Source organism: Rhinoraja longicauda, chromosome 28 (assembly GCF_053455715.1).
Source record: "Rhinoraja longicauda isolate Sanriku21f chromosome 28, sRhiLon1.1, whole genome shotgun sequence".
Taxonomy (NCBI): domain Eukaryota; kingdom Metazoa; phylum Chordata; class Chondrichthyes; order Rajiformes; family Arhynchobatidae; genus Rhinoraja; species Rhinoraja longicauda.
Genome location: NC_135980.1, coordinates 15160956 through 15174993, shown reverse-complemented (window position 1 = coordinate 15174993; position 14038 = coordinate 15160956). Strand labels below are relative to the sequence as shown.

General features: G+C 40.3%; 1 protein-coding gene across 1 annotated transcript in view; it reads left to right on the top strand.

Moving 5' to 3' along the window:
• The window catches only part of LOC144607134 (zinc finger and BTB domain-containing protein 7A-like), a 133992-nt gene extending 124008 nt beyond the window's left edge, over positions 1 to 9984 (top strand). The window contains exons 3-4 of the mRNA XM_078423756.1: positions 875 to 1277; positions 4374 to 9984. Of these exons, the coding sequence (XP_078279882.1) occupies positions 875 to 1277; positions 4374 to 4547 (577 nt within the window). The 3' untranslated portion in view covers positions 4548 to 9984. The remainder of the gene's footprint in view (positions 1 to 874; positions 1278 to 4373) is intronic.
• Positions 9985 to 14038: the final 4054 nt, after the last annotated feature.

Below are 14038 nucleotides of genomic sequence, written 5' to 3'. Positions count from 1 at the left end.
AATACTTTTAAAGGGTCAGATAAAACTTAAAAGCCTGAGATCAGGAATATTCAGGCCAAGTGGAAGAAATATGGGCAGAGATCGTGCTTCCTGTGCCGTTGGAGGCTTTGCACAAGAGGCCAATCGTGGTTTCAGTAATTTAGTTTTTAGAGATAGAGCATGGAAATAGGCTGCTTGGCCCACTAAGTCCAAGCCAACCATCGACCACCCATTGACACTAGTTCTATGTTATCCCGTTTTCTCATTCACTCCCCACGCATAAGGGGCAATTTTACAGAGGCTAATTAACCTACAAACCCACACATCTTTGGGATGTGGGAGGAAACCCATGTGGTCATAGGTAAAACGTGCAAAATCGGCACAGACAGCACCCAGGGTCTGGTTTGAACCCGGGTCTCTGGTGCTGTGAGGCAGCAGCTCTACCAGCTGCACGACTGTAATGTTCTGTGTGAACCTGTTGTCAGAATACCTCTCCCCATTCACACATTGAGATGGTGGTCCCATCTCAACTTTGCCCATCTACTCTGAATATTAAGTTATTGTCTATTCAAATAATTTTTCTAAATCATTATTATATGGAATTTCTGGTATTTTAACAAACTTTTATTAATGTCCTGTCATTCTTTAACGGGCCCAACAAACTTTATTGTTTAGAAAAGCCGCAGAATTTAATCATCTCATGTAACATGCCTCAACTGTGATGCTGGGTCTGTGGAATTGGGTTAAAGGAAAGACTGAAGCCCATGTTCATTGTGTAAAGTAGGAGCAAATGGATCAAATGAAATGTCAAATAGATAGTCCAGAGATCTGCTCACTTTCTTTTAGGTTTGTGTTGAAAAGTCTGCTTTTCTAACCTTTCTGTTTTGTTACACAGACAGGACAAGTTGAAAGTTCACATGAGGAAGCACACAGGAGAGAAGCCCTACTTGTGTATTGAGTGCGGGGCTGCATTTGCGCATAACTACGACCTGAAGAATCACATGCGCGTCCACACAGGCCTCCGCCCCTACCAGTGCGACTCCTGCTTCAAGACCTTCGTGCGCTCAGACCACCTGCACAGGCACCTTAAAAAGGAGGGCTGCAACGGCACCCCCTCCACACGAGGGCGCAAGCCTCGGGTGAGGGACACCAGCGGCCTTGTGTCCGAGGGATCGAACGATCCTGGTTGCGGAGAGGGCATCCTGGAAGAGGCCGCCAACACAAGCATGGAGTTGGAAGAAAACAGCAACCCGCAGCACTTTGACAACCAACCTGAAGAAAATTGTTCCACGGTTTTGGTGAATGAAGAGTGTGAGAGGCTGAATGTAAATGAGGATTTAATTGCGGAAAGCAAAAGCCAATTGTGTGAAAGCTAAACCAAATGATGGTAACAGGAAGATGGGTTGGACGGGCAGGGTAAAGGGGCACAAATCTTCTTCTATTAGTAGTTCCTCATCCTTTTTAAACAAAAATGGGCAAGAAGGATTTTTTTTACTTTAATTCAGAGATAGCTTAGTAGAACAGTGCTAGACCTCTTCTTTTACAGTTTAGACAAAGGAAATCACTGCTAGAATCTTAAGTGGGAGTTGATCTATGCTACACTCTTCAAGCACTGGTTACTGCTGAGTATTGATCCTTGGTACAAAGTGAGATGCTTGCTGACTGTCAGTGCAAATTCTGTTAATTGATATATGTATCAGCGACGAAGGCTAATACAGGTACTTATCCCGACAATGCCATAGGTTCCCAGTATTAGCATTGGTCAACTTCTAATATTAATCAACTAGAAAGTAACGTTAAATTATGATTTTTTTAAATTCATAGTTTGGTGTAAGTAACTCTTTTTAATGTTCAAATTTATGACTATACAATACAAACACAGGACAGGAACAGCAGTAATGAGAACAATGATGGTGAAATATGTTTCTTAAGAATTTTTAAAAGAAAATGTAGCTTTTTGTTTCAAAAGTCAGGTTCCAAGTCATTTTTATTTTTAAAACAAAAACCTTTTGCTAATTTTGCAAACTGTTTGAAATCTAAGAATTTAGTCATTTTTAAAAGAGCGTTTACTGAATGTATGGTGTGTGTGACAGTAGCGAATTTGAAAGGATTCAGGAGTGAGATGGCATGGGAAGGGCTTATACCTTTTCAGGTTAGCAATAAATTTGGACGGCCTAGCACTTTTATACAGAGGGTTCCACCATACATGGATCAGGCCCCTTTGTAAAAATGTTTACAAGAGATATCCCTAATCAATCAAATATGGAGAAAGGGAAAGGGTGAGAAAACTACTAATTCTATTTTGTAACATAATAATTATATAGACCCTCTAAGCTCATTGCACTTATAGCCGAGAGCTTAATTTGGGCTGGGTCATACAAAGCCCTCGCCCAGTGTTGATCAGTTTGGTCCATATGAGAAAGGAGGAAAAGATAATGAGATTGCAAAGTGACTTTAAAAAATCAGGTTTTATTTACGTTTAAGGCAGAAACTGTAAATTTTATGTTTTCCCTCTTTAAAATCATGAGATACTGAGAAATCCTAAAGGCCTGATGTGTTATAGAAAAATATATATTTAATCCCAATTAATCATTAATATTCATCAGGATTTTGTTTTCAAGTAATTAAAGTTAGCCACATAATACACTTGCCTGGACTGACATCCCACAAACAATTTTGGTTTTGTCAGAATGTACCCAGTCAAGAAAAGGTGAAGATCATTGTTGAAGGTTGATTGTGAGCTTCCAAGATGAAAAATATTTCTGTAATGACTCCTCCAATTCTTGTAAAACAATTTACTACCAAGTACAATGCAAAAGGCAGCCAAACACACCCTACAAAAGTATTCACATCATCCTAGCACAGTTGGATTGGGAGAGTTTACCGACCCTTTATTGAAAGTTGAGTTTTAAAGATAAGTGGGCATTTAGAAGGGGAGAATTCTAACAAGATTTTTACAATTATATTGAATTAAACCCTTAACTTTCAATAATAGAGCTTATTATTGGTGAGGAAAGCTCCCAATCTCTATTGAGTAATTAACTGAATGACCTCTTCAACTGCCTGGTATTTTGATTGTTTAGCTGTGGCACAAAATCTGCTGTAGTTGGGCTATTTCCCTCCGAACCATATCTAGTCTCGTACGGCGAACTGAAGCAACATTGGGTGTATCGTTCTGGCTACCAAGTCCTAGTGTGGGTTTGTAAATAATATGTATTTCACTTAATGAGATTTTATTTAATGGATTGACCTTTACTTTTTGATAGTGAACTTGTGGGGCAAGTTGTGTATTTCAGCACTGTATGAAAAAGGATCAGGTGTTAGAGCTTCAAGGGAAAAGAGTGTTAGACACCACTACAGGCAATCTTTTACCACATTCCTTCCTTTTGCACTAAAACAGATTTCAGTGTGCAGTAGCAGGCACAGCTAGCTGCAGAATATGCCTTCTGCATGCATTTCTAGTTGGTGAATAGTCAGCAAGGTCAAAATACCAACAGTCAAAGCTCAATTTTACGTTGTGTTCAGAACGTTTTATCATTTTCATACACAGTATACACGCTCTCCAATATGCTATCTTTTGGAGTTGTATGAAAATGTGTTTGAACAAGGTGTGTGTTGTGAAAGGGGTTGGTAGCTCTCTTTTATATTTATTTTTTTGTTTAAAAATATGGTTTCTCAGTTATAGGGAAACTATTTTGGAATTTTTTCAAAAAAATAGATGCATGATTTATGCAGGAATGTGGTACATTTGAGGGTGTTCAAATTAAAAGGACCGTCGTGTAATTGTAAATTTCCTTTTATCCCAACGATCAATGCTGAATTGTCATATAAATCATAGACTAACATTGTATTTGGAATTCTCATGAAACACAGCATCAGTTTTTCTTTCTTTTGTACTTGTGGAGGTCAAGAAATGTATGCACCATTAAACTGGACTTGCTGAGTAGCTATAACTTCAAGTCAGGATGAGAGGCATATCCTTTGCAAATACTTGTGCCCCTTGGCCTTAGTAGATTTTAAATGAGCAGAGAGTTTAGTGGATAGCCACATAAATGGGGGCAATTAAATACAAATGTACATATAATATATTAAAACACCTCCTTTTCTACTTTCCTTGACCTAATCCATCCAATCTCTATCCCTGTGGAACTATGTCAAATCACTGGATTATTATATACTGTTCCGCCTGTTTTCCTTCCTGTTCTGGCAATGTGTTTGATTTGATCTTGATTTTATTGTGCTCTCCTATCATAATTATCCCCTTGGTGCGTTCAACCTACACTAAAATTTAAACTGTCGGTTGAACTTTTTGTTTCTTGATAACTGAAGGAAATTAAACATTAGGTTTCTGGTGCTGTTGGATCCCAGGTTGTAAATGGCTTTTTCTCTTTAAGCACAAGACGTATATCCTGAGGAAGATCTACGTATCCAGACATCTTGCTGTTGCATCCACTTTTGCTCAAATGAAGTTGGGGTGTTTACCTTCTCCACTGTGTGTGGTGATGGATTCCAGTGTGTTGAGGAAGAGTCCGCCGATCTCAGTCCCAGACAAAACCATCTTTCATTAGTTGGAACATGGGTCTCACTTCAAACACTGTGAATGTATAGACTTAACATAAACAGAAAGTTCTGGCAACAAAAAGTGATGTTAATGACCAAAATATTTATTTAGAGAAATAGAATCGTACAGACAGAAAAAGGCTCTTCAGCCACAGTGTGGAGTCCACACTGACCACTAAACAACCATTTACCCGGATCCTACATGAGTCCCATTTTATTCACCCCACATTCCCGCTATCTCTCAACCCCAGATTCTAACAGTCACTCAACACGCTAGGGACAACTTACAGCAACCAATTAACCTACCATCCCGCACATCTTTGGGATGTGCAAGGAAAAAGGAACGCCTTGGAGAAACCCACGTGGTCACAGGAAGAACTTGCAAACTCCCCGCAGACAGGTCAGATTTGAACCTGGGCCGCTGAAAAAAACTAATTGAGGCAGCAGCTCTGGTGGCTGCAGATTCTACTTCCTCCTCTCCCTAAATATGTAATAAATAATTTGATTCACCTATACAGTACAGGAGCTATTTCATCTATGTATCTATCATCACCCCTGCCAACTCATTTGATTTGCAGACCATGGGATGAACTTTCAGATTTCTGTTGATTAGCCAGTACCCCACTTGTAGCAAATGCTGTGACAGGTAACTGCCTCAGCATGTCATGGCTCTTCTTTGGGTATAGGATCACCAAACCTGGCCAAGCATGCTCTGGAGGTTCTTCACACCAACTACCACAAACTGGCCAAACAGCTCATCTCAACCTGCATTGTAGAGCACCTTTCATGTGGTAATCTATCCCCACCCCAGCGCACACAGGAGTTTTGTAACCAGACAAAATTTGATTGTAAATTATTTGAAGAGATGATAGGACACTAAGACATTAGGATACATGAACAAAGCTTGGCTGATATGCTCAGTTTTGCTCTCTGACTCCTTGAGCATTTTAAGGATGAGATAAATGTAGAGATACATCATAATGCTCAATGATAACAATAAATAAAATTACTCAAGAAAATGAAAAATGCACACTTTTTATCGTTAATCCCATGAGAAGTAAGAACAGTTTTGAAAAGTTGACAGCCCTGTTTCAAAAATGGGTGGATACAAGTCAGGACAGTGCCAATTACAGTTGGGCTCCCGGGGGATGGAACCCACAAGTCTGTGCTCAGGGAAGTGACGAGTGATGATCATGTGCTATCCACCAGTGCTAATATCACATGATCCTAAATGCGTCCCCTTCAGCTAAATGTGGCCAGGATTGCTTTACCAGCACAAGAAGCCGCTTTCGGGTTTAAACATTTGAAATCTATGCAAGGCTAATTCACTTGATCAGAAGGCTGAACAAGGCTTGCCCATGCTTTGGCAAAACTGAGTTTGATGCCACTTTATATTTGATCAGCATACCACATCAGATGGGAGATTGCCTCCTCCAGGGTATTTGAATGTTTCTCTCCAGAATCAGATTGGCTCGAACTCCAGAGTTATATTTCACCTTTAAAATTAAGCTGTAGTGTAAACATGCTCCATAACTATTAAAAGCCTCTGTTTTGGCATCATTTCAGCTGTGGTTCCTTGGAAGATGACTAATGAACCCCTTTAGCAGCTGTAAATAGTTGCTAGGTTTTATTTACTGGCATCACATGAACAGTAATTTAGAAAACATTTCTGTTGAGGAATTTTAATTATTTTTAATGAGTTTGAGATTACCAAAACCATTTTCTTGCACACTGTTAAGCTAACCCTTTCCCAATTTTGGTTTACCATAATGTGGACTGATAATGACTGACATTTAATAAACTTTAACAATGTTTGATTTGTTAGCATCCAGAAACTGAAACATTAGGAGCTATTTCCAAGTATTTTAAACTAAGATTGGCATAATACATTGGAAATATTATAGGGTTGATCTCCCCCTGTTGGCCATTAAAAGCACCAAGTGTTGCCTCAAACTCCCTAACACCAAGTGAATGAATGAGGTTGATTTGATCAGAAAATAGCAATTAATATAATTTATTTCTAAATTCTGAAAATAATCTAATCTTTTAAAATGTTGTACATTTTATCCAATCCTGGGAATTGAATCTTGCCCCTCCGCTTCATATCCCAATGTAATCAAACGTTTGAAATGCTACCACAGTGTAAAATTAATATCTTATTCCTTATCGCGTTCATTTAGAATATCCCTCCTGCCTGAAATGTTTGCTCTGACATCCAGTGAGATGAGAATTTGCGATCACAAGAACTACCGTCATTTCTAGTGTATTTATATTATATTTTAGAATGAAAACATTTAATTCACATCGACAGTTTATCATTTGGATGTTTTACTGAATAATCAGCTTGAATGATCTGAAAAAACCAAATGGGGTATTTTGGAGGGAATGCAACAAAACTGACTACACGTGAAAAGTGGACAGGCTATTAGGAATGATTAGAAAAACTTGGCGTTTGCAGCCCAGAGTCACAGTAAAAGGCATAATAAATAAATCACTAAATAGAAAAAGCTGAAAACATTCTGCAGGTCAGACAACATCTATGGAAACAGTTAAAGTTTCAGATCCAGGACCCATCGTAAGAACAATTTCATCATTTAGCAGTAGAAACTGATGGGTCTTAATTTTATTTTTGACCAGACAAAAAAATATGTTAGCCCAGAATGACAAAGTTTTGTAAGATCCTGTCTGCAGCAACGTGAGGGGTAGAAAGTACTGAGGAATTTTGAGATGCAGTTGGATGTAACACCAGGAGAGTCAATGTATTTGGAAAATGGTCTTTGTAGGATTGATGGCATTCCTGCTGCACCTCTTGTGTTTAAAGTTTCTCAGCCTTCCTAATTGTTATTTAACACCTGAGAAAGTGTGGAAGTAATGGAAGCTACATGGGATTTAAAAAAACTTAACTGTTGTGTTTCATGAGTTTCCCTTTATTCCAAAATCCAAGCAAAGGAGCTTAGTCGTAAGGTGGCATGTTGTGTGTAATACATTGCCAAAGCACAGAGGGAACATTCCATACTTTGTGTGCATCGACTCTGAAGCTGGGTATAGGGAAAAAGATAATATAAAAATTGCACTTTGGGCTATTGGTAAATCATGTTGTAAATAAAACCACTAAATTAATCAGCATAGTCCAAAATACATAGTTTTTTATACTGAAAAATCCAAAGAAATTGAGAACTGTTATGCATCTATTGTACACTTTGAATTTTCCTGCCCATTATTATTTTTTTTCCAGTTTTAAGTTTCATATCTTTCATTTGACTGCTGCACAACCTTACAAAGATTTTACAACAATGAAATCCAACAGGCAAAATTTAAATTATGATAAAAACACACAAGCAAAATAGGGAGCATGTGAAGATTACAGGATTTTACTCTACACAATTGGCAGCTTGGGAATGTTTGGAGACTTGTATTTATAATAATGCGCTTTGGAATAAAAGCAGGGCTTTGGGAATCTATGGAAACTGTTTCTGTCAGTTCTTGAAGCTCCTAATTTTGTGAGAATCATTCTGATGAGTGAAATTCTGAATTAACTGTAATATATTTTTGATTTTAAAAGGTTTTTTTTACCTTACAATAGTTGAGAATTATGTTATTTACCATATTCATTAGCATAATATTGAATCCTTTCAAAAGCAGAACATTGCGTTTATGTTGGACTTTCTGCGTTTCCTCTGGGAGGGACCCGGCCTCTCATCTTCCCCTCCTCCCAACATAAATTCGCCAATCTCTCTCCCACTCCCCCTCCCTAAAATAATGCAGCAGGATTAACAAAACTGGACACACAACCTCGTACTATCTTGTGGCTCCCAATAGCTTATACCTACCAAGACCACGGAATATCTCAGAAGGCTCCTGTGTGAAACACAAAAGCCAACAACAGAGCTGTTGAAGTCTGTAAGAATGAAAACCTTAAAGGCAATTATTTTAAAGCTAGAAAGAAATTTACAAGCATGGCTGGATTAATGCTGACCTGGTTCTTGTGTTAGCAGCTCTGTTAATTTTTCTTAAATCTCTTGAAATACCTTGTAGACATGTATAAGAAAAGGGGAGTGTGTACTGTGTCCGTTTGGAGACTGGAAACAGTGACATATGACCCAGCAGTTCTGTTGACAGCACCACTACCTTTTGTAGTTATGCAGGAGGAGGTGTGGATCCTGGCTCTGTCCTGAGTCTGCCAGTCCTCTGTTTGAGAATGCCTGTCTGCAATCCAACATTTATCCCAAACTGTTTAAGAAGCAACTTTTTGGCATTTTATATGATTTGTCATGTCAGTGTTAGTGAACAAATGCTGAATATGTTTGACATTCCTGTTTCTTTCCTGTTTTAACATGGGCCTATGTTAAGTTACTGCTAATGGGTTAACGCCTCTGCTAAAGACATAGAAGAAAGGAGTGATGCATGAGTGCATAAAATCTTTGTCCCAAAGAATCTCATTTCCATTCTATAGTCATAGTGCCCTCTCTGGCATTGCTACCTGCTGCCCTGGTTATCTGCATAACATATCAAATACCTTTCTTGTTCAAGTATAAAATATAAAACAGCAAAGTTCTGAATTTGAAATTAAATAATTGGGATTTTTAAATTATTTTAAAACTCTTCAATATGCTAGATTCTAGAGACCGTACCTGCCCTTTCTATTTTGTTTCTCCAATGTCATTGGAGCTCAAGTACTGGAAAGGAAACCAGGTCAAGTAGATCCCAAAGCCTTGTGTTTGCTTGCTGTGGCTGAATGATGCAATGCCTTACTGTTATCATTGTGTAATGACATGCTGTACTGTAATGGACGATGGGTATTTTCTCAGGTTCTATCATAGGGTGGGATCCAAGGTTTGAAATTTGCTCGAGAAATTTTGATGAGCATCCCATTATCGCCCTCTCCTCTACCACCCTCCCTAAAACTGCCCATCAAAATAACTCCTGCACGACATGAACAGTCTGCAACTATATTTATTATTACTTTGGTTACTCCAATTACCAAACCTGCATCTCATCTTTAAAAAAATATATGATTTAAAAAAAAAAAATTCTGTCCTAGAGCTTAAAGAAATATTCCTTGGGTGTAGCCTGAAAGTGTAAAGTTTTTTATTTAAATACGTTGAATGTCTTTTTTTAAGTTTCTCCAAATTTAGTATGGAAAATAAAAGCTGTATTCTGTATATTGTGATAATACGAGTATGAACTGTGTAATTACTTTATCTGATTTGTTTGGGATGTTGCTCCACGCCATTCTCTCTCCCTCTCTCTCTCTCTCTCTCTCTCCGGTGACACGTTTCACATTTCCAGTTGCTAGAGTCACACAGCAAAATTTATTTGCTGGACATTGAGTTCAAATGTGAACACTGCATGATTAAAAACATTTTTCCTTCTGCCTGGTGGACCTGATACTTTCCATCCTCAACCTACAGTGATCAGTCCCTGAAGACTGGAAATAAATATTAAGACCCCTTCCCTTGGTTCTTCCTGCCTCCTGTTTGTACTATTGTCTCTTTCTGTATTGACAGAGTACATGTCAATGCTTTGCATTAGAACCTTGATGTAACCTTTGGGTGGTCATTAAGTCCCAGTCTAATTTCATTCATAATGAGGGAACTAACTACTTGTTGTAAATTAGGTTTACTACATCTCTGCCTTCCCGACACTTCCTCGCCAAATTCCTCGCCACCAGCAGAGCAGCCATTGTGGGCTCTGAGCCATTGTTTCTTTGCTGATTGTTGGCGTCACAATAGCATTGAAAAGTGGGCAATTCCCATTCATTTAGCTCAGCCAACTTGCTGCAAATTTCCCGTCTCTTCTCATTCAGCGACTGATGTGTTGGTGCCAGGCTGATGGCATCAACTTAAGGGAACGAACAGTGACACGGAAGCTGGAAGTCAGTATTAACCTGGGAAATCTGGACCCAAGCTGATCAGGATCCCCTGTTGTAAATGGAGGTGTGTATCTGCTGGGACATTGGTTCGATGAGGCAGCCACATGATCATTCATCTGTTCACACAGGAGGGTGTTAGCATCAGTCTGAAGATATGCAAATGTACAGTTTTTTAGTTGCCTACAAACCATTGAAGTGTTACTATTTTTTAACCATTTTCACTCGATTATTCATTCGTTTATTGCAATCTCTGTTTCACCCCCTAATTTTCACTTACTGTGTCTCTGACATAAGGGATTAGTTTAATTTGGCATTGTGGGCCAAAAGGCCTATTTCCTGTGCTGCACTATTCTAGTTATGTAAACAGTAACTGTTCTCTACTCCCCTCTTGCGGCTAATTCGCAGATTTAAGTTGATCTACCAGTCTCCCAGCAGATACACCCCCCCCCCCCCCCCTCCCCTGACTCAGTCTGAAGAAGGGTCTCGACCCGAAACATCACCCATTCCTTCTCACCAGAGATGCTGCCTGTCCCACTGAGTTTCTCCAGCATTTCGTGTCTATCTTCGGTGTAAACCAGCATCTGCAGTTCCTTCCTACAGACTGAAGATGAGCAGCGAGTGCTGATAAAATTACTGTCTTTTATTGGAATGTTATATGGTGGCTGTATGGCAAAGCAACCATCCCCTGAGCCAGGAGCTCATTGCAGTAAACATCAGTAGCAAGTGAAGCTTCGCTTCTGAATTGGGGTTGGACAGTTGCTTTTACATCCTGAGCTCTTCCTGGACCAAGGTGGGAATGGAAGACAGAAAGGACAGGTGGGTTCTTTAATGGAGACTGGGAGGTTGTGGTGGGTCAGGTTGGTGATTGAGTCTGGGATTTAAGGGGGGCATTGATGATAGAAGCACAGGATCAGAGTTGGTGGGGAGTGGGGGTGAGTGCTGTCACTGATTAGGTGAAGGGGCTGTCAGTCTGGGCTTTTGGGAGACTTGAATTAGAGTCGATGATCAGAAGCATACTTGGGTGTGGGGACCAGGGCTTTCTTGGGGCTTCTGGCAGTTTAAGGCAAAATGGAGTCAATGAGGGTCAGGTGAATGCAGGGAATGGATTCTTGGCCAATTGGGGGATGGAAGTGTGAGATTTGTTGGGATCGCAACCCAGCATTATACAATGAAAACATCCTGGAAACAACCAACGAAAGTCACCCTTAAGCAACATGACTCAATCTCCCTGGAGACTTCCTACAAGGCACTGGACGTGCCATCACTCAATGTGCATCTGACTGACATGGCATATGCACAAGGCTGGCACAAGGCAGGCACAAGCCCAGGAAATGCCTGGGTCAAATTTTAGTGTGACACGTGAATGACCATTGCTCTGTTCTAATTCCAACCAAAGTTTGTCTTGCGATTGGGTAGACTGCAAACTGCATGAATAAACTTTACATCCTGAAATAAACAACCAGCCGCACATAATCTTATTCCCAAGCTGCCGCCTACCACTATGAGAAACATGAAAATCAGACTTACAGCTACCCCCACCTGACATTCCATTACACCCACAATCGTCAGTACAGATCACTGTCTCTTCATGATCCATTGGTGTTAACATTAATCATCCCATTGCCCTGGCTTCAACTACTAACTGCACAGGCATGGAGTTGAAATAGGACATGCAGTGTCTCTCTGGTTAAATACCCTTGTCGAGCATGAATCTACATGGGACAGTAGAGACAAAGAAAAAACAAAGAGCATGGTCCTGATTTGGAGTGGATTTCACAAAGTTACTTTGCTGTTTAAACATTTGCTTACCTTTAATTAATGGATCGCCTTCAGCTTGATACTGCTGAATGGGGCTTGATACTACTGATGGGGCACATAACGAGTCTAGCCCGAGTGTTTGATCATGGGCCAATATCTACGTGTGCCAGCAGCAGCCATTGAGGGAGGGAGGGAGGGAGGGAGGGGACGGACGTGGGGGCTTATCCAGCTTTACCCAATGGAAAATGTGAAATTATGTCTCCCAAAAGCTGATGTCAGTTCATCAAGCCATGATTCGGGTGGGAGTGAGAACTCTGAATATTTCAGACAATCATAAACTCACAAGGAACATTTTACGTTATCCTTAGAAGAAATCTAATTCAGGTTTGTGAAGGCAATTAGAATGAATGAACATTGGCATTTTTTTACATTTCTCTGTCGTGGGGCTGACAAGTTTATGTGACATGTATATTTTGAATTCTTCCTTAAAATGTTTAATTCCTACAGTCGCTTTTGCTGGCATTCAGTGCTCCCCAGTTCAGTGGTTCCTGCCTGATTGACTCCAAGCTATCAAGATGCCGAGGGTGTAACAGAGGAAACTGAATCCCCGCAGACAGGGTCAAAGGCTCATTTACAGGCACCGAGCAGATTTCAAACCCATTCATAAAGAAAAATAATGTTTTCACTCCTCTTCAGGGTTAGTTTTGCAAAGCAATCAAGGCTTAATGTTACTTTTTGAAGATTGTACTGTAACTTGTTAAATGAAATGTTTTTTTGCACTAATAGATGACTTAAGTTTCCTCAAGCTGTGTTTGTGTGATTTAAAAAAAAATGTTTTTGATCTTGTGTGGCTCCCACTTTCATGTTTTTAAATTTTCCAGATTGTGCTGAAGTAATTGGGTTAATTTGCTTTTCCTGTTGTGCTTGCTTGTGTGATTGAATATTTGTTACATATTACAACACGAGGGCCATTCAACCCATGGAGTCCATGCCAGCTCCCGGCAGTACAATCCCACCAATCCTATTCCCTCTCCCCTTGCTTCCCTGGAAGCCTGCAGTTAATACTTCCTTGCTTTCTCATCAACTCTCATTGACCTACGATGCAATAGGTTGCAGCTACCAACATACCTTTGGGATGTGGATGAAAGCGGAGCGCCCGGGGAAGTGTATGGTGCGTCAAGGAAAATGTGCAAACCTGTCAAATAACCCCCGAGATCAGATCGCTGGAGGTGTAAAGCAGCAGCACTAACTGCAACGCCACAGCACCACTCTGCTTCCAGCACGTTCCCCCAGCATTTACTGCAATATCCAAGGAATCAGCAAGGATTTTGCTAGTCAGTGGACACAGATTATTAGCAACCATGCAAACTTAAAAAATTTCAAAATAGACTTTATTCGAGAAATAAATATATACGAAACATGATGCATACAAAACTCCATCTGACATTCTCGGAGGCTATACATACATTCAATACGGTTTACACAAATTACACAATTTTTACCCCACACCCTTGCCACTCATGTGGCCCACTGGCGTGGAATCCCCTTATTTTGAGGGGCGTCTCCACCACACCCTGCCCCCCATGTCCAGCAGCGGAAGGACCCTGGACTGTGGCCCTCCCCCACAGAGCCTTGGCATTGGCTGCACCAAGCTTCAGTGCATCCCTCAGCACGCACTCCTGCAGTCTGCAACGGGCCAGTCGACAATATTCCCTGACGGACAACTCGCTCTGCTGGGAGGTCAACAAAGCTCGGGCAGACCAAAGAGTGTCTTTAACAGAATTGATGACCTTCCAGCAGTACTCGATGTCCGTCTCTGAATGCGTCCCTGGGAATAGTCCATAAATCACAGAGTCCTCTGTGACGGAG